This window comes from Phyllostomus discolor, chromosome 1 (assembly GCF_004126475.2).
Source record: "Phyllostomus discolor isolate MPI-MPIP mPhyDis1 chromosome 1, mPhyDis1.pri.v3, whole genome shotgun sequence".
Classification (NCBI taxonomy): domain Eukaryota; kingdom Metazoa; phylum Chordata; class Mammalia; order Chiroptera; family Phyllostomidae; genus Phyllostomus; species Phyllostomus discolor.
This window is the reverse complement of record NC_040903.2, coordinates 193,207,159-193,227,596: the sequence shown is the minus strand read 5'-3', so window position 1 is coordinate 193,227,596 and position 20,438 is coordinate 193,207,159. Positions and strand designations below refer to the sequence as shown.

Genomic DNA, 20,438 nt, shown 5'->3' with positions numbered 1-20,438 from the left:
CTTACCTGAATTTCTGACATTGGTGTTGTTCAGTTTGGAGTCCTTGATTACCAAGTGTTTAATCCATAGAGTGGGAGCTGTGATTTCTGGAAAAAGAGAGAGAGAGAGAGAATATAAAATCTGAGCACAAAGAGTGTAGACATTGAAGTGTAACCCTCAGACTTTTAATACCTTTTTTAAAGCCTGAGGCATCGAGGCCTGACTGTCTACCTCATCTCCATTTTGCCCCCAAACCTCTCCCTCCCTCACAATGGAAGGTCCTCTCCCTATCAGTTTATAGGAGCCAACCAGGGTCTCCTATTCCGGGAGGGAGAGTGGTCAGAGTCCAGAAGCGCTGAGCCACTCCATCCAGGAATAAAAATATTATCCCAGGAGGTGAGGAACATGGGCCAAGCCAAGTCTCTCTCAGCTGCTTCCCTGGAAGAATTTAAAGGAGATGAATCAACAAATGAATGCCAAAGAAACCACAAAGACCATTTTGGAGGAAACGGTTGGGCCACAACAGATTTTAGGTGCTGAGACTCTGCTGCATGTGGGAAAGAGAGTAAGGGCTCTGCTGTGTGCTTCAACGCCCTCTCCAATGGTTTCTCATTGAACAGGGGCTGACCTCCACTCGGAGAGCACTGGGGTGCTCCTGGCCCCCCAGGGCTTGGGTCACCCAGTGGACGAGTGGTGTGGGAATCCAGGACGACCCCAAACATACTGTAGAGTAACGAGATCTTCAGTGGGGGTATTGGGGAAGTCTCCCAAGCTGGTGTGGTTTCCATTCCCCTCCCAACTCCTTCCCCTATTCAGGGTCCCAGACTTTCCAATGATAAAGGACCTTTGTGAATCACAGAAGCATGTGAACTTCTAGGCATGAGCACACATATGTCCCACTAAATGGTCAGTTACAAAGGATAGCTCACATTTTAATTTCTCTACATACAGCTGAGACTGTGCTAGGGACTCTCTAGCCACAGTACTAAATAGTGGCATGATTTCTTTTTATCCCTCTGTGTCTTTGTCCAGTCTCATGATCAGCCTGGATACCCTTGGCTAAAAGCTGCTGAAAGGGTGCTGTATATTGCACCAAGAGCTGAACCTGGTTGTGAGACTTGGCACTGTGCCAAGCTCCCTGCTCCTCCTCGTGGGAGCCTGGAGTACTTAGCAAAGCACCCAAAGAATACAGGCCCGGAGCACCTCAAACTCAAACCAAGGCCAGCCTCTGCACCCCTAACTTCTCCTGAACATTCCTGATCCCCTGGGGGTATCCAATCTCTATTTTGCCACCAGCCACCACTATTTCTCTTCACCTAGAATGCCTCCTTTCCCAGATGTCTTAACTCAACTCTCAAGGTCCCTATGACTTAACCAAACCAGTTCCACTAACCTGTCTCTTTCCTGCTACTCTCCTTACTACCCCTGCCCATCCCCACAATATCTGGCCCCCGCAACCAGTGCCAGTCCTCCTGCTTGAAATGCCCTGATTCTCCCTCCCCACTCTCAAGGTTAGGCTCAAATCCCACCCACCTCCTCACCGAATCTTTCCCCAGACCATGGTGATCTCTTTCTTCCATCAATTTCTACAACAATAACAATTGCGACCATATAATTTAGCACATAAAGGTCTCCAGGGGTTGCTGCTGTCTTTAGAGTAAGGGTTTTATCTTGTCTGTTTCTCCATCACCCCGCAGAGGCCTAGCACAAAGCCGGGCACAGAGCAGCAGCGTCTACGTGCTGGCTCATTCACGAGAGAGACGATGCCAGCCTGACTGTCTCTCTCGGCCGCGGCTCCTCAGCCCAGGCTGTGTTATTGCTGGACGGCCGCAGCCCGGCAGGAAGCCTGGCAAGGACAGAGGGCCTTTCCAGAAGTGGAGAGTGTACCAGTTCCTGGGAGGGTTTGCATTTTTTAAAAGGTTAAAACAACCCAGCTTAAACTGGAAGAAATTAAAATTTAAAAGGAGAAAATAATACTAATAAAGCTTAAACAAACATCCGAAGGAAAGACCTACCTCTCCCAAATCTGAACACGGGTGGGGGAGTGTGAGTCGGAAGTAACACCAGAGCTTACCGTCCCCGTCGAACACCGGCTGCGTCTCCATCGTGGGTGTCGGCTTGGACCCGTCATCTGAGTTGAGGGTTAAAAAAAAGCGAAAAGAGACTACCATTATTGAGGTAAATACTATCTACTCTCCAGCACTGTTGAATGGTTTGGGTTTGTACATGGCCCGGCCAAGTCCCAATGAAGAGACCGAGGAGGAAGAAGAGAAAGAAGAAAAGAACGAGAAGGAAGAGAGAGCCACAGAGAGACACCAACAGTAAGACAAATCCAGGTGTGTGCTTGCCCGCTTGAGGGAGGGGCAGGGGGAGCGAGGCTGTGATGGCTCTGGAGGACCCTTCCCCACCGATCTGAGTTCCTCGGTCCTCCCCACAGGAGAGCTGGGATGACTGTCTTCCCCAGCAGCCCTGAATTTGGGCCACATGTGATAAGGATGTCATAGCCTGTAGCATCGAATTCTGGTGTCCCCAGTTTCTTCCTGACCTCTTGTGAACGGTAGCAGCCCAGTACCTTTCAGGCGTCCTCATTAAAGAGCTTAAGGAACACAAGAGACTGTGGTGCCGTTCCCTCCCAGACTTCCAGCTACCCCTCCATGGGGAAGACAGTCCATAATGTTGTCTATGGTGTCAGGTGGGAACTAGGCTGATCAGAGCAGTCGCTTTGCCAGTTACAGCAATGTCTGTGCACTGTGTTGTAAACCCAAAACAGATATAATGTTGTATGTCAACTGTAATGGAAAAATTAAAATGAGTAATTAAATAAAATTTTAAAATTAAAAAGAAGAGAAGGCAGGAAGGGCCATTCTCTCTCCAGCATGCTAAACCGCAGAGATCGGGAACCCTGGGACACAGCATGTACCCCAGTCCCCTGTGAGAGGGGAGGGCACACAACACGAGGGGGGCCCTGGGAAACTGCACCCTGGGCTTGCTTTCAAACGTCTAACACGGACGACAGAAGCAGGGAGTTCGCGGTCCTAACACAGCGCTAACACTCCTCGGCCTCGCGGGGTCCGCAGCTCTCTCCGCAACGTGAGAACCTCTGCAGGTCAGGAGCAAGTGCAGACTCACTTCACCTTTCAGGACTCAGTTATTTTCATCAAAATAAAACCTTAGTTTACAGCAGTCTTTTTCAAATTTTTTTCATTATTGCCTACTTAAGAAGCATTTTTAGACATTTTTCTCCTAATCTCCATTTTTCTCTTAATCTCCATTTTTCCTAATAAAACAGATACCTTTTATGTGTACTGTGTATATATCTGTGCTTTATATGTAAACAGAGCATGCTCCCCACCCCCCCTACAACCAATGTTTGCTTCCTTGGTGAAAGCTAGGAGCAGGTATCTCTGCCCTCAGGGAGAAGGCAGTTTAGAGAATTCTGTTTCTTCCTTCAGTGTGGGGAGAGAAGGAGGGCCCTGTGGTCTCAGGCATTTTTAGGATTCCACCATCTCTCTCTTCCCAAGACCCCCAGCAGTCTTTTCGAACTGAACACTTTATTCTCCAAGTATCAGCTATTTATGGAGAATGCAAGTTCTCAGACACTCTCTGCAAAGCCAGTCAGATCATCAATAATAACAACAACCGTGCAGCACTTGGACCTCCCAGAACCTTTGGCTGACTTCCCTGAGTCTTCTTGAGAGAGCGAAAAAGAACGTAGCGTCCTGATCCCTTTCTTACACACCAACACCCGACCCTTGAGATCTTAAGATCGGAGAGCTCTGCAGACGCTACCCCTTGCTGGAGGCTGAGGTCAGCACACTGACAGTTGTGAGACACCTGACCCTGCTAATGTTCTCAGGCACTGACACCAAGACCAAACTCCCACAGGGGCCAAGGCGATGCTGAACTACTGGACAATCATCCCAAGGGATAAGATGTAGCAGGGAGAGAAGAGTAACTAACCGTGCTGGATACCTTATTTGCCTCAAACTGGAGTCCAGAATAGACACCTCTGATGCCAAACTGGGTAAATTTGGTCTGGAAGTCACTGGGGGAGTATAAACACGGAGCAAAGCCACACAATGTCATTTTCTAATAGCATCACTTCCCCTGACCTCTTTCCATTGAATTCAAGAAGCCACTGAATGAAGTCTTTTGGCAGCTGCAATACACATTTGGTTGCTCCTGCTGGATGCAGAGTTCGGGGGCTAAGTAGCCCAGCACAGTATGCTCAGCCGCTCTGCACAGGGTGGAGGGGAGCCTTAAGGGTAACAAAGGGAAGGTAAGAAATCAGGCATTGCCAGAGAGACAACCCTGGGTGAGGACCCAAGTGTAAAATGTCTTATGTAAGATTTTAATATTCAGTTAAGATTCTCCCATATTCCAAGAGCTGTTTTTCTATATAGCAGGACAACAGAATACATTCTGTTTGGTCCTCCCATCATCCAGATGAGTGCCTGGGACTGCACGTCTGGTCCAGCAGTCAGAAATACCGACTGCTGCTGGGGGAGAGGAAGAAGGGTTTTCAGCACCCTGAGGAAGTTTTGTGTGTGTGCAGGTTGAGGACCTCCTCGATTGCTCAGATGCAGGCCCAGAGCCCACAGAACATGAAGCCGCATGCAGGGAGTGAACCCAATCTTCCTGCAGGGCAGGGTCACTGAGGGTGAACAGATACAGCTGTGCTGCCGCAGGGAGGCCCTAGATGGAAATCTTTATGAAGTGAGAAAAGACAAGGTGCCCTGCTGCCAGGAGAGCCACCTGTGAAATCCAGCGTGCCCAAAGGATGGGAAACCAAGCCAAAGCCAACAGGACCCTCTGACCATCATCTCCGGGCACCTGGGCACCTGGCTTCCAACCCAGCAAACAAGCACTCCCTTCCACCAAATAGGTCCAAGGCCTGGGTCCAAGGTCCACATCAGTTCCGCCTCCTGGCAAGCCTTGGGGCAACACCAGGCCCCACACTGGGCACTGGGGAGAGAGAAAAGCTTCCACGTGTGCTTTTGGCCTCCCAGTCTCCAACGGGGTCACACTCCAGATCCAGGCGTTACATGCAATAAGTTGGTAACCTGATCCCCTCAATTTTCTCCTCTGGGAGGAGAAAAAGGAAGGTTGCCTGTCCCCCCAGCCTCAGGACAATGTGTAGGAGAAAAAGACTTTAAAGGCCTTTCAAAGGAGGTATAATAGTACTAAAATATCTTTTTTTCCAGGTTACTATTAAAATTGAATTTGCAAAATTAAAATCCTACCAGTCTTTGAGTTAAAAAATAAAGTGATCTTACAACTCAATAAGAAGACGAACAACCTGATTTTAAAATGGGAAAAACATTTTAACAGACATTTCATCAAAGAAGGGTACTAAATATGCATGAAAAGATGCTCCAAGTCATTCGTTATTAGGAAAATGCAAATTAAAACCACAATGAGATACCACTACACACCTACTAGAATGGCTAAAATTTTTTCAGTTGACAATACTGAGTGTTGGCATGGATGTGGAGAAACTGAAACCCATGTTCATTGCTGATGGGAAGGTAACCACCTTGGAGTGGCAATTACTTTAAAAGCTTAAACAAACTTACCATTCAACCCAGAAATTCCACTCCTGAGAATCTATCCAAAAAACTAAAAACAGATCCACCTAAAGGCATGTTTACAAATCTTCACAGCAGCGTTATTTCCAGCCTCAAACTGGTAACAAGTGTTTGTCGACTGGTTAATAAATAAACAGATTGTGATATCTCCATATAAAGACATTATTCAGTAGTTAGGAGGGATGAATTATTACTACATGTGGCAATGTAGATGGAACTCAAAAACATTATACTAAATGAAAGAAGCCATGGCCAAATACTATATACTGTATGAGTCCATGTACATGAAATGCCTAGTAAAGATAAATCTATAGAGACAACACAGATCCGTGGTTGCCTGGGGCTGGGAGCGGGAGTGCGGTTTACCTCTAAATGGGTACAAGGTTTCTTTTGGGGGTTATGGAATTGCTCTCTGGTCGTGGCTGCACAACTCCAGAAATATACTGAACTCATTGAATTGTACACGGACGGTGAGTACTGGTAAACTTGTGGTGTGTGAGTATACTTCCACAAGGCTGTTAAAACAAAAGGGGAGGAGAGTCAAAGTCATCACAGAGAAACCACCAGGCAGCAGCCGCTGGACGATCTGAGCGATTCTTGGTTTGGGGGGAGACTCTTTCATGTATTTTAAAGAAAAATACATCTGAACCTCATTTACATATATACACATGATAATTTGATGCCTGACATTCATTCTTGATGATCCTTTTGGACCTCAACTAATAAGACTTTATTTCTCTTTCATGTGCCCACCACAACATGCTTCTTCTAGTCTAGGCTGAGGTGAAGTGGATGAAACATTGAAAAGAAGCCAATTCAAAATTTTCACTTTTCTTCCAGGGAGGAAAAAAAGTACATTTGGAAACATAAATAAATAAGGCACACTTGAAAGAATTTCTGAAGGACGATGTCAAGATCAACAACAACAATAATATTACCACATTCGGCAACGAAGTTTCTGGCAGGTGGCTTTGCTCATCTATTCTCACCACCGTGCAGGGCGGAGGAAGTCACCAAACCGGTAAAAAGAGACCGAGCCTCAGTAAGAAAGTGATTGGCTCAAGGCCCCAGAGGCAGTGAGCAGCCTTGGAAACTGCCCAGGCCCAGAGCCATGGCGTGTGGCCTCCCCACGTTCCCCACCCCCAACTCGCTGCCCTGCAGGTGCAGCCCCAGAACGCTGCAGCCCCCGCACAGGCTCTGGGAGCCTGCACAGACAGCGGGTTTGTGTGACAGCACAATCCCTTGCCCTGCGAGAAGGCCTGGCCCACGCACATACAGCTGGAAGTCACTTCGACCCCCGATGACACCGTTCAAAGCCTCCTCTGTTTGGCTTTTTGATTCCTGATTGACGTTAGCTGGCGAGTGGAGATAAATGCTGGGCTGAGGACAATGTTGATCCGCTCTGACTATTCTCGGAAAAAGACTTTTCAGAATAACAAACAAAACAAAACAAAACCCAAAAACATTGGTGTGCTTTAGGGACTGAATAGAGCCCAAGAGGTCCAGGGAAGCAGGGCCGGGCCTTTCAAGGGTCTGGCAAGTCCATTGAGGAGTTAATTGTTTGGGTGTACAATGAGTTTATTCTGACCACATACAAAGAGCTTTCTCTTCCAGGTCCTTCAAAAGCAAATGTGTCAAAGGGGCCAGGGGAGGAATCCTTATTAATGGCATCTCTTGGGGTCTCAAGACTGAGGAGCCTTGAAGAAGGAGGGAAAAAGGAAACCACCACCCCCATCCTGAGATTCGGAAGGTCTCTCAATGATCTCAAGTCCCCTTCAGTTTTGGGCTCTGCCCAGACCGTTTCCACCACTGATCACTCTCACTTACATTCTTTTAGGCCTCCATTGGCCATCTTCTCCAAAGACACGGAGATAAACTTTAGCCTGGTAGGAGTGTGGTAGGTTCTTGCTTTTGAAGGGGCCACATTTATGCCAAAGCCACCATCCCCCTCAGCCTGTGACTCTGGGACCCATTGTGGGAGCCAAGATCACTTATTCTGAGCATCACAAAGAGACAGCTGTGCCTGTTTGCAAAAGTCCCTTAAAAATCTGGCCGAATCCTACCAGGAGAACGATGGAATGTTCGCCAACCTTGGCCTTTCCTGAGATGCATGTCCCATGACCAGCGAGGCTCAGAAATGCACTGCGAGCTGTCCTGACTCTGAACCTTGAGAGCAGACGCTACCGGGGCCCTTCGGGGCCTTTCCAGAGCAAAAGACCAATGTTTTACATTCCGTCCACCCACCCACACACTCCCTTGCCCCCCAAAGTGAAAACAAGCTTCAAACTGTCTTTTTGCAAGCAGTTGCCTACATCCTCAAGTTTTACATTTCCCTAAATAAGAGCAAAAACATAAGGCTGATGAAAAGGGTAGGCGAGAGGTGGGAGGGAAGAAGAGGGAGAAAGAGAGGAGGAGGAGGTGGAGGAGGAAGAGGAGGGAGAGGAAGATGGGTTCACACAGAAGACTAATTTTTTTTGAACTTTTTATTTTGAAATGCTTATAGATTCACAGAAGTTGCAAAAATAACACAGGGAGTTCCCATGTATCCTTCACCTGGTTTCCCCCAATGATAACATCTTCATCATTAAGGTGATTATATGGGTAACTTATAATTATATAGGTAGTATCATTATAGTTCAATAGCAAAATCAGGAAATTGATACTGGTATAATTCACAGACCTTATTCACATTCCACCAGCTTTACATGCACTCATTTGCAAGTGTGTGTGTGTGTAGTTATATGCAGTTTTATTCCTGTGTAGATTCGTGGAACCACCACCACCACCAAGATCCAGAACTACTCCATGGCAAGGATCTCCGCTGCGCTACCTCTTAGATCCCACTTCCCCTCCTCCCCTTGATCCTGCCTCCCGCCAACCACTAACTCTGTAGCTATAGTTTGGCATTTCTAGAATGTTACATAAATGGGATCATGCAGTATAAGGATCTTTTGAGATTGGCCCTTTTTCACTTGGCATGATGCCCTTGAGATCCATCCGCGCTGGATGGATCTCAACAGTCTGTCGCTTTTTGCTGCTGAGTAGTTTCCATAGTGTGGATGCAACACAGTTTGCTTCGCCCCTTGAAGGACATTTGGGCTGTTTCCGTCTTTGGCCCTTACAGATAAAGCTGCTGTGATCAGCTATGTACATACAGGCTTCCATGTGGACATGAGCTTTCATTTTTCTGGAATAAGTGCTCAAGAGTGCAATTGCTAGATCATATGGTAAGTGTATGTTTAGATGTTCTGGGTTTTTTTTAAAAGAAGCTTCCAAAGTATTTTCCAGAGTGGCTGTATCATTTTACATTCCTTACCAACAAGGTGTGAAAGATTGAGTTTGTCCACATCCTTACCAGCATTTGGTATTTCCCTATTTTTTTTTTATTTTAGCTCTTCTAATAGACATGTAGTGATACCTTATTATAGACTTAATTTTGCATTTCTATATGGCTAAAAATGTTGAACATCTTTGTGTGTGTTTATTTGCCCTCTATTTATGTACTTTGGTGAAATGTCCAATCGTGTATTTTGTCCATTTTTAAATTGAATTGTTTTTCCACTATTGAGTTTTTGAGAATTCTCTGTATGTTCTAAATATAAGCCCTATGTCAGATATATGGTTTGTAAGTATTTTCTCCCAGTCTGCAGGTGGGTTTTTTTTTGTTGTTGTTGTTCTCTTAACAGGATCTTTCACAGAGCAAGTTTTTCATTTTGATTAAGCCCAACAATTAATCAAACCTTTAAAATTTTTTGATCACGTGTTTGGTCTTCTAGGACAACAAAGCTCTAGGTTCACCTCGCTACAGATTCTGAAGATTTTGTTCTACTTTTTCCCTAAAACTTTCAATAGCTTTACACTTTACATTGAAGTCCAAGATTCATTTTGAATTAATTTTTGTACAAGGTGTGAGGGCCCGAGGGGTTTTATTTTTGCCTATAGATGCCCAATTGCTGCAGCACCATTTATTGAAAGGAGTGTTCTTCCTCCACTGAATTGCTTTTGCACCTTTGCCCAGAAACAGTTGCCCATACTTATGTCATTAGTAGGTCTGTTTCTGGGTTTTCTGTTCTATCCCATTCATCCGTGTGTCTGTCCTTAGGCCAGGACACACCGCCTTGGTTACTGCAGCATCGTAATCTTGAAATCAAACAGAATATGATGATTTAAACTCTGTGACACTCTGAAACAGGCACAATTATGGAGATAAGAAAAAGATCAGGGGTTGGGGCATAAGGAGGGAGTGGGAAGGCATGAACAGATGGAACGCAGAATTTTTTAGGACAACAAAACCCCTTTGCACGATACTGTAAGGGTAGATACATGTCATTAGGCTTTTGTTCATTCCCACAGAATGAACACCAAGAGTGCACCCCCTGTCAGCTGGGGGCTTGGGGTGACAATGCTGTGTCCACGCAGGTTCACGGGTTGTAACAAAGGTAGCGCTCTGGTGAGATGTTAGCGGGGAGCCTGGAGGTACAGGGGAAACTATGTGCCTTCCTCCTAATTTTGCTGTGAACCTAAAACTGCTCTAAAAAAAATAAGCCTTTAAAAAAAAAGAAAAAGAAAATGAAACAGACATTTAAAAGGGGGAAGGTCACAGTATTTGTTCTGAAGGACAAAGGGAAGCATTCACTGGAAATTCGTAAAGGGTCATAAAAGAAAAAATGTTAAAGATAATGTTGTTTTAAAAAAACATACAGAGTGGTAGTTCCTGCTTTATTTTTCTTTTTAATATTTGTTCTAGCTGCTCTAGTTCTGTTACTTTTCCATATAAAATTTAGAACAAGCAGCCCTTGAATCTCACAGCTTATTTTCATCAGGCCCAGAACTGGGGCAATCGAGCCCAAGAGCGATAACTCAGCCTTTACCACTGGAGCTGCCTGGTGCTCGGAGCTGCAGACAGGGCGTCAGATGTGCTCCCGAGGCCTTCCCCACACGCTGCAATCCCTGCCTCCCTCCAGGCTCCCGTGCCGCACCCGGAACTAACTCACTAGTCAAGGAACAGTGAGCAAGTGGCCTAACCGGCTCTGAACTGTCTCACATGGACTTCAGGGGCCCCATAAAGGTGCAAGGCAGAGGGACCAAGAACTTGCCCGTGGGCCTTGCTCACCTCAGCAGGCAGCCTCTGCCAAGAGTCTTGCCTTAGGGGCTTTGGCCCTGACCCTGAGAGCTACCAATGAGGGCTGTTTGGAGGATCCACCTGCCCTCTGTCTCCTGCAGAGGTAACAGCTTCCTAGCGTCCGGAAGCCTGTGCTCCCTTGGGAGGCTTTCCCTGTACCTGGAAGTAACTCCTATCAGAAGAGGCTGGCCCTGGCTGGCATAGCTCAGTGGATTGAGCGCGGGCTGCGAACCAAAGTGTCACAGGTTCAATTCCCAGCCAGGGTACATGCCTGGGTTGCAGGCCATAACCCCCAGCAACCGCACATTGATGTTTCTCTCTCTCTCTCTTTCTCCCTCCCTTCCCTCTCTAAAAATAAATAAATAAAATCTTTAAAAAAAAAAAAAGAAGAGGCTAAGAACTATTAGAAAGTGAGCCCTACAAGGTGAGGCTGGGACTCTTATCAGTTTACTTGTCACTGGGTCCTTGGTGACAGTAACAAGCCTGGCACTCAGTAAGTTCTCAATAAGTATTTGCTGAATTAAAGAATAAAAGAACCAGATAAAAAATCACTGGTTACCAATAACACCAGGGATACATAAGAATCTATGACTAGGAGGCTCTTCCAGATCACTATACTCCATTTGTTTTCTCCAGTTCTTGGAAATGTGGATATGGCCGGGATTCAAACTCTTAATTTTGTATCTTCCATGCATAAGCTTCCTTTTGGGGACCCCAGAATAAGGGTGCACAATGAAGGGCAGGGGGTTGAACAGGTGGAGCCAAGCTGGGGGAGTACTTAACAGTGGGAAGGAGGGAGCATGCGTGAGTGCTCACGCACACTTGTGCCAACCTCTTCTTCAAATAATCTCTGCAAAGCTGGCACACAGATATGCCAGGCTTGGTCGGGGTGGTTCAGAGCACCAGCGAGCAGCAGCAAAATGTGTGCAGGGAGCAAAGAGCTGCCTCTCATGGGCTTGGAGCCATTGGGCCTCTCTGTTCAGCAGGCCCAGTATCAGAATGAGAATGCATCTCCACAGGGAAATTCAGTGTGTGCAGAAGCCAACCCGTACAGGTCATCAGCTGCCCATCTCCATGCAACTCCAGCCCCTGCTGGCGGGTAACCAGACTTACAGGTACAGTGTCCTGAGACAGCCAGCCTGCACACCTCAGCCAGGCTCAGGGCAATGAGGCAAGCCTCCTTCAGGTGTGCTAACTAGGAGGGCTGAGGCTGGCAGCCACACAGTTCCCTTCCTCTGGGGTGCCTGCCGTCCATCACCCCTACCCTAAGCACACCCCTCAGCACCACTGAGGGCACTGCCCAGTCCATCACTTGAGTGACAAGACTCCAAGTTGGTACCAATCTCTAGACCAGCCTCCATGAGAAGTTCTAAAGATAGGGACAAAAAGAGGGAAATGACTGTGACTCACTCTTTACCTAGAGCACATACTATTGGAGCAGCCAGGGAAGGATTTAAAAAAACAAACAAACAACAAAGCAAAACTAAAACCACAGTCTCTGCAAAGTAAAGGTGAGTCGGGTTTTGGAAATTCAGCCCCTTTCCAAGACTGGCTTGACAAACACAGAAGCCCGTGCAAAAAAATGTTTGCAAAGTCTGCTCATGTTTTTAATTTTTCACCTCACTTTCCTTAAATGGCTAACTCCCACACTTCTTACAAGTAGGAAAAGGGCAACCCACAGAAAACTCCTGATGGCCCCAAAACTCACTTTCCATTTATAGAAGCAGCACCCCAAAGTCTCTAAAATCCTGGGTACTCAGAAGAAAAAAAAACTCCCAGACAACTGCCAGTGATCATTTTATAAATGTTCTCCCCTTATTCTTTCATGTAATCATTTTCACCACGCCACCCACCGCCCTCATCCCCCATCACCCTGCTGGAAGCTGAGAACTTCCCTCTGACACCTTACAAGCGATGAAGCCCAGGACCAGTCCTGTCTGTGTTCAGTTCTCCCAAAGGCTCCCGAAATCACACACATTCATTATCATCAAGACTCCCCAAAAAGGCACCACAGGAAAAGCCACAAGTCCTGGACAGCCAGGAAAAGCTACTTGGGATACATGCATGATCTCTAAAGACATTTGCCTCCCAGCCATTCTTCAGACTCCTTTGGTTGTAACCAAAAATTCACCTCTACTGCAACTTCTGCGGCTTTCAACTGGTTTAGCAGCAGCAGATCATCAAAGCTTAGGGGGCTGCTGGGGGCCTGTTCCCCTGCTCTGACATTCCTCTGGAGCCTCAATAAAATACATGTGGATGCACATGTGTCCCCCACCCTCCAAACACACACAGGCCCCTTCCATCGCTCCTCAAGGGCGAGGACCAATGGAGCAGAAGGGGAGGGGTGGCCAGGATGGGAGCGCCCCAGATCAATGGATATTTGAAACTCAAACACATGGCCAGGACCCACGCTGCACGTGTTAATTACCACACATGTGCCTGTAAAGGGGTTCGTGAAACACAAGGGGCCCAAAGATCAGAGCGAGGGAAGGACATTCCAAGGGATTAAATAAATAGTCTGAAGTTCTGACCCTCTGCCTTGCAGAAGCACGTGCATCTGGGTAAGATAACAGCGCCTCCCTCCCTTCTGACCCCCCTTCTCCCCTCAGGCCCCACACCTGTGGACCCAGGAGCCTCAACAACCCAGGCCACCCTGTCCCAGCCAGCCGGCTGTGACCGGCTACAGCCTGGCCTCTCTCCCTCCTCCCTTCCTCCCGCTATCTCTCCGGGCCTCCTTGCCCTGCCTCCTCTTGCTCTGCCTTTCTCCTCTCCTTTGCAGCACTGAATCCTGGCTGGCAACCAGACTCTCCATCATTGCACAATACGCCTTTTCATTCCTTCCAGGCAGAGAGAACCGATCCCTCCAGCCCTGTCAGAGGAGCAAATGCAAGAGGGTGGAGAAAGAATAGGCTGGGTCCACTCCTCCCCCACCACCCCCCCACCAGCGCTCACACGCCCAGCCCTCCAGCCTCACCTCCTTTCTGGCTGTACCCTTTACCCTGCTCGAGGGCCAGGCCTAGCATCTGTCTGTGGCTGGCCTCAGGGCCATGAGCTCCAGCCCTCTGGAGATGCCTTCTAGGAGACCCCACATGTGGGCACGAGCTCAGACAAGGGGCCTTTGTGTCTTCCCACCTGCTGCCCTCTGGAGCACATTCCATTCTTAAGTGGCAGCTGAAAGAGGGACCTCAGCGGGCCAACACAGGATATTACGAATGCCCTCTCGCACCCTGTCCCCATTCAAAACTCAGCTTCCTGGACAGGTGTGGCTTCAGGTGGCCCTTCCTCCAGGTGGCCAGAAACTGCTTTTCACTGCACTGCCCATGTCAGACAAAGAGAAGAGGGTCAGCACCTATACTGATCCTCCAAAGCAGAAGGAAACTGAGCCCACTGACAGAAGTCAATTCTCCAGGGGTGAGTGAGCCCTAGCATCCCTCTCTGCACCACCCAACCCCCCCCCCTACACCTCCCAAGGCCTTTGCACCAAAGTGGAAGCCTCAGCAGAGCCATCAGGAAGGGAGGAACTTATCTTGAGTAGGAGAGCAAAGAACTAAAAATTGATGGTAACTAATCTCTGAGATGAGACTTCAGACTGTCCCCCCTGTTCCCTGCACCATCCCTGGAGGAATCAGGTCCCCTGCCCTCTTCCAGGTGAATCTACGAGGCCCCACCATGACATGTGTCTGACTCTTATTGTTATTCTCAGGGTGCAAAGCCACATTAACCTGGAAAGTACTCCGTGCAGTTGAAGAACCCAAACCCAAACCCATGGGTGGCCTTTCCTGGGATGGGTGCTTTATTCAGCATCATGCTCTCAGTTCCCTTCCATGGGGAAAATCTGGGCAGTCAGTTCTGCGTGATTGCCAATTTATTTTTTCTACCACCAAGACCTCGTGCCCAGAAAGAAAGGCCATGCTCCGAAGACTCCAGTTGCAACAAGCAGAACGGAAGGCAGCTTTGTTTTTCAACCCCAGTAAATTGTAGACACACACTATTCACAGTATGGATGACTTCAGGTCTTTGTAGGAAGAAACATGGGCCTCTTTCCCTAAAAGGGAACCACCAGCACTCGTGGCTGTCTCCTCTGTCCTGGGAAAGACCTGGAGAGGCACTTGTGTCGTCTCACCCACTTACTCGTTCCTGCTCGCAGGAAGGGGAGGGAGCAGCCCATCTGGTCCGTCGGCCCCCCTTTTCTAGTGAGTGGTGGTATCACCATGCTCCACTTCCACATCTTCTTAGACCACCTGCCTTTAGGGGCAGCAGGTTCTCTGGACACTTGTCGCCTGCATTCAGGAAGGGTGACCTTGCCCCCTCTTCCTGTCCCCATGCAGTGAGTCCCTGGAGCAGGGTCCAGGGACTCGCCTTGGTCTCCCCGTGACGGCATGTGCCCCTCACTCTGACCGTCTGCAGACCCAACTATCACGTGGGCTCTTACAAGCATGAAGTTCCCAAGGCCCAGCGTCAGGTGGGAAACCTCCGACTCTGCCAAGGTCCCCTGTCTGGGTTTTACCTGAGTGCTCAAAATGGAGGCCCTGGATTGCTTTCTCGTGCAATTAAATTGGTAGCTGTTTTCTATGCAACAACAGCTCTCTCTGTGCATGTCACCTGGAGGTGAGTAGTAGTGAATCTTAGTGTCTGCCACATGGGAAATTATGGTCAGGGAAGAGCGCTCAGACAAATGCCTTAATCAGGGTATATATAATTTGTAGGGCCTCGTAGGACATGAAAATGAAAGGTGCTTTGTTCAAAAAGCCAGGAAAAGTGTCACTAAAGACACTAAAAATAAAGTTTTATCTTCTCTTCCATGGTGTCTCTCCTGACTTGTGGCAGTGTTTTGAATTTGCTATTTAGTATTATTCTAGGTAAAGGAAAACCCCTGCAGCACGCACCCCCAGAGCTGTGTGTACATGGGAGCCAAGGTCAGCAGCAGGTAGGGGCATTGCATGTATTTCTTCTGCTCACGTGCATACTTCACTGTCCTGTCGACTTCATGTACTTAAAAAAACAGGTTCCAAGACAAAATAATTGAGAATTTCATGACTACAACTGCACAGGTCACAAGCACATGACACCAGCCTAGTCTTAGTAAGGACAATCTGGATGAGCTGGAATAATTATTAAGGAGAAGCCGTGAGGGGGGAAATGCTCAGGTAGGTTTCCAAAATAAGAGAGTCAAGGCAGACTTGAGCACGCCTACTTCCATTATCCTTCTTGGTTTAATGCTGGCTGCACTGGTAAGCTGACCGACTGAACTTCCTCGGAACCAAGATTCCCAGGGTCCCTGCCCGCCCTGTGCCCTGCACTCGCTCACCTCCCTCGGAAATTCTGGGAGCTTGGTCCCCACCACTGATGAGCCTTACTTACCTTCGGTGCTTCTGGGAGGAAACACAGAATAAGAACAGATTTTCTCTGCAGGGCACTTTGAGCTTTCACCCCAGCGCCTTCCATCTTGTCCAAGAATTCTTGCTTGGACTGGCTTTAGAAGCAAACATGCAGATAAAGCGTGAAACTCTACTCACCTTTCCTTCCTGAGTTACCCTGGCTCAAGGGCTTGTCGGTGACTGAACCTTGAGTGAGAGGAGAAACAGAAACACAGACATTCAGAATGCAGCGTGGTCGGTTCCCTTCACAGAGCTGGCAAAGCCTGATGTTATGAGCATATGGTTATGTATATGTATAGCATACACATCTAGGGACATTATATACAAAGTTAGTACATACACACGTGTCGAGTGGGGTTTGTTTAACATCAATGTCACTGCTATCACAGCACTGTTGAGATGAACCATAATTTCCATGTTCCCTGGCAATAGTCTTAATCAGACTGCTACAAAATTCCACCTCCATGTAACTCCCTTACTGAACATCCCAGTAACTGCCCCTCACCTCCACTCCCCATCTCCCCCACTCCCACCAGCTTCACATTCTGAGCCATATCCACCCAGTGGGGCCAACCGAAAAGAAACCCCCTCTTCCTGCAAAAGCAATGATTGACATCCCTCGCTGGTTAGGGCAGGAAATCGGTGATTTTCCATGTGCAGTAAGTAGAAAATTGTTGGCCCAATTGTCTTGAATGGGCCAAAATAGTCTGAGGCATGGAAACAATTTTCTAGATGCAGCAGGCTGTTCCTTAAGGAGGGGGTAGTAGGTGTGTTTGGCCCAACACTTCGCCCTGCATATGCTAGGGTGCCATGTGCGCCCATCCCGCAGGTCTGACCCTGGGGCACCTGTCTCTCCAGGAAGCCCATGCAGGCAGGGCACAGCCAGCTCGTCCACAGGAGGACCCACCAACAGAAGAAAAGAAAGAACCCATTTTTTCCCAGTGCGTTTCATACCCCTTTGCCATAGGCTGATCTTGTGAGAATTCAATTATCTTACCCTGCATGGCTTGTTTCTAGTGCATTTGTTTGCTTTAAATGAAACTTTCCAGGTCATCTGCAAGGAGGGCCCATTCCCACCCCTCCCTGCAACACCCCCAATTAAGGTTTCCAGTTTCCATGTAAACCACAAATAAAGTAAACTTTCCTTTTTAGCCTGCAAATCTTGGTTTCCTAATGTAGATAGGCACTGCCCTTCCCACGTCCTTCTCCCTTTAATACAGCAGGGCCAGTGGAAAAATGAATACATTTTGTGAAAAAGGAAAAATGTTAGGATAGCAGGACTACTAGCCTTCGGAATTCCCATAGGTTTTAGAACAATGTTTTACACTTTGCTTGCACTTAAAAATTAAAAATAAAATTTAAAAATTAAATAAAACCTCACTCATACAGATACAGAGAAATATGAAGCGGCTGACGGTGGGATAGGGGGTTTTTAGTGAGGGCTGAACCACAGGGTGGGTTCAGGGAGTGGCTCTCAAGTTCCTGATAATCTTAATTGAAGTGGGAAGTGTGGGGCTTGTGCAAATCCACAGTTCACAGTGCCATGAAGTTGACCTAAGAGCAAAATTTCCCTGTGCTTACAAAGCTGGACATAGAAAGGACTTAATTTTTGCCATGGGCTGACCTAGAGGGTTACTGTGAGCGGGGTTCCCTAACCTGTCTAATCATCAGAACCACCCGAGAAGCTTATGAACATGCGGGCTCTAGGTCTCACCCCAGACATACTGGATCAGAATCTACAAGGGGGGTGGGGGCGTCAACACCCTGGTTCTTTTGAATTCCCTGGGGACCGCTGATGATAGCCAGAGTTGAGGGCCACTGTGAGGAAAATTTTCTATCACTCCACAGTACACCACTCAGGGGTGGCAAGTATATGGCACAAAGGCCACCACTCTCCCCTCCCGTGCTTGTGACAGACATCACTCATCGATCATCATGGCCTTTGATGTTGACCTCCCGTGTAGCTGTGAAAGCCACCTCAGTACAGTGCTCCCAGGGCCACTAGCAACCAGAGTGTTCAAGCTAAGAATGTATATGTCATGCTCTAAGGGTTACAGCTGGTACTTGGGGAAAAGAGCCTTAAACCAGAAACCTAAACTTACTAATAAATACATGCACACTGGCATACACTGGCCCTATCACCCGGCTGACTGCAGAGCAAGTGCATGTTTGAGTGGGACCCCTCTCACCAGGGGGATGGCTCAGGTCCACCACCCAGCTTTCAAAAATTCCTCCACAAGAGGCAGGAGACAGCCAAAGGGTCTCTCTTCAACCCTCTTCTTCCTTCCCGCCCCTTCTTACGGTACCTGAACATACAGGAGTTTTATTCTGCACGGAAGAGCCGCTGATGGGCTTCCCATCGGGGGTGACGCACCAGCAATACCCTGTGTAAGTGTGGCACTGCACCTGTATGGAGAAGCCAAAGCAGGGAAAGGACTGTAAGTCTTGGGTCACAATATCTGCAGTCAGCTCCCGCCCCTTCGAAAGCATCCCTGGTATGTTATGTTTTCTGCACGACTCCCATGCGAAACCACAAAAATGTGTCTATTTTTTTCTCATGACTTTTGACTCTGAATACCTTATACTTAGATATGTCCAATATGTGTTTCCTGTGATAGTTCTCGCCGATACTGACACATGCCCCCCCACCCCCGCCACCAAGCGCTGGGATATGCTCCCATCCAACTGCAAAAAAATTCTGATTGGTAAACTAATTGGGCAAGTACCAGTTAGAATGCCACCAGTGTAGGTGGATATGACCCTTCTTCAACAAGCAGACACAAGTGGTAAGCTTTTCTTCTTTTTCCAGCCTTTCCCAGCATCCATTCACCTGCCTGCCTATTGCTCAGGTGGTCCTCCTGAGACAAAGGCACATGTGTTGGGATTAAGGTAAGAATAAGGTCACTTGTGCCTGCAGGTTCTAGGTGCCCCTCTGCACCACCGTGTGACCTTGCTCAAGCCTCCATGACCAGATCCACCCTGTCTGGGAACAGGAAATGAAAACGAGGTTTTGCTTCACTCCAAGTAATTTTTCCTTCTCTGCCGATCGATGCCACTCTATCCACCTCCTCCCACCCCACCATCTTCTTCCCAGTGCTTCCTACAGAGCTCCTAAACACAAATCAGGGCATCACTCCCCTGCTTGAAACCCTGGCTGACTTGCTAGACTCAGGATGGAGATTAAACTTATGATCATGCAGGACCTTGAGCACCATGCAAACCTGCTCATTGCACAGCACCCAGGCCCTCCCTGATCTGCCCCCTTCCTGCTCCCGCAGCCTCATTTTACACCATGTCTCTACACACGCCCTCCATTCCAGCCACGATGAACCCTTTGAAGCTTGCAAGCACGTCCAAGTTTCTCATGGTCCTGCAGTTTGTTTCTCTAACTATTCAATCTGTCTGGAATAACACTCCACCGCCCTTGCCGGGCGCTTCCTAATCCCTCTGGATTCCCACCCTCTTGGTGACACACCCTCTCTGTGAAGTGGCCCCGGCCTCCCTGCTCCTCTCCACGCCCCCCCATGCCCCACTTATGCTGGTTTCCCAAATTCAGAGCCCTTATCACGACGAGCTAGAGCCACTCATCTATCTAGTCTGTTCCCCCCTAGAATGTGATCTCCCAAAGGCAAGGGACCACATACAGGTTATTTCTGTATTCTAAGCATCTAGCATAATGCCTGACTTTTACTGTAAGCATTTGATGAGTTGAATAAATGCATAAATTATCATATTTTCTCAATCTCGGTCTCCATCAATTCTACAATTGTAACATCCATTTAAACAGCCCAGCATATCAAATGTAGACCTCATTGACAAGACGTGTGCCAATCTGCACAGACATTAAAGTGTGGGGAAGTGTGTCCGTGGGCATCAAGGACGTGTTGAGATGGAGGATAGTCAGTAACAGCAAACAACCTGAGCACTGAGGTCTCTGAGGGGCCAGAGGTAAAAGAAAGATCTGAGGGCCTGGGTGCGACCCAGAAGTTATCAGTGAGGAAAGCTTCTGCTTTTGTGTGGATCCCAAACGCCATAGTTTCCCTGAGACTAGTTGTTTCCCTGTGGACCTAACCCCCAAATCAGGATGAGAACAAGATGGGGGTCATCCCGTTCCTACCAGGATGATTCTGTGTGTGAAAGAGGCATTTACCTCTCCTGTCCTTGCAAGGAAACAATACTCAATGCCTTTTACCTCAGTGCCACCTTCCACTCCCACTTCGTGTCCTAGAGACAATGCCCTGGCCAGGGTCACTGCCCCAGATGCTCACACAAGGTCAGCGCTACCTTCTGAGGAGGCGCAATGATGGAGTGGAAAGAAACCCAGAGAGACCTGAGTTTGAATCCTGGTCCCGCCAGTTACAGACTTAGTTC

The 20,438-nt window shown here is 48.0% G+C and overlaps 1 protein-coding gene and 1 long non-coding RNA gene across 6 annotated transcripts in view; both read right to left on the bottom strand.

The window, feature by feature from the left end:
* The window catches only part of SMOC1 (SPARC related modular calcium binding 1), a 150,372-nt gene that overhangs the window by 34,230 nt on the left and 95,704 nt on the right, over positions 1-20,438 (bottom strand). For 3 of the 5 annotated variants that reach the window (XM_036011549.1, XM_036011522.1, XM_036011531.1), the window contains exons 4-7: positions 18,374-18,473; positions 16,206-16,253; positions 2,054-2,143; positions 6-86 (exon numbers count right to left, since the gene is read on the bottom strand). In XM_036011549.1, the coding sequence (XP_035867442.1) occupies positions 6-86; positions 2,054-2,143; positions 16,206-16,253; positions 18,374-18,473 (319 nt within the window). The remainder of the gene's footprint in view (positions 1-5; positions 87-2,053; positions 2,144-16,205; positions 16,254-18,373; positions 18,474-20,438) is intronic. The other 2 variants (XM_028506533.2, XM_028506532.2) reach the window with 1 other exon arrangement.
* LOC118497414 lies at positions 11,101-16,198 on the bottom strand. Its single transcript, XR_004899939.1, has 2 exons — positions 15,045-16,198; positions 11,101-14,997 (listed from the first exon to the last, which is right to left on the bottom strand). It is a non-coding gene; the product is annotated as an uncharacterized LOC118497414 (long non-coding RNA).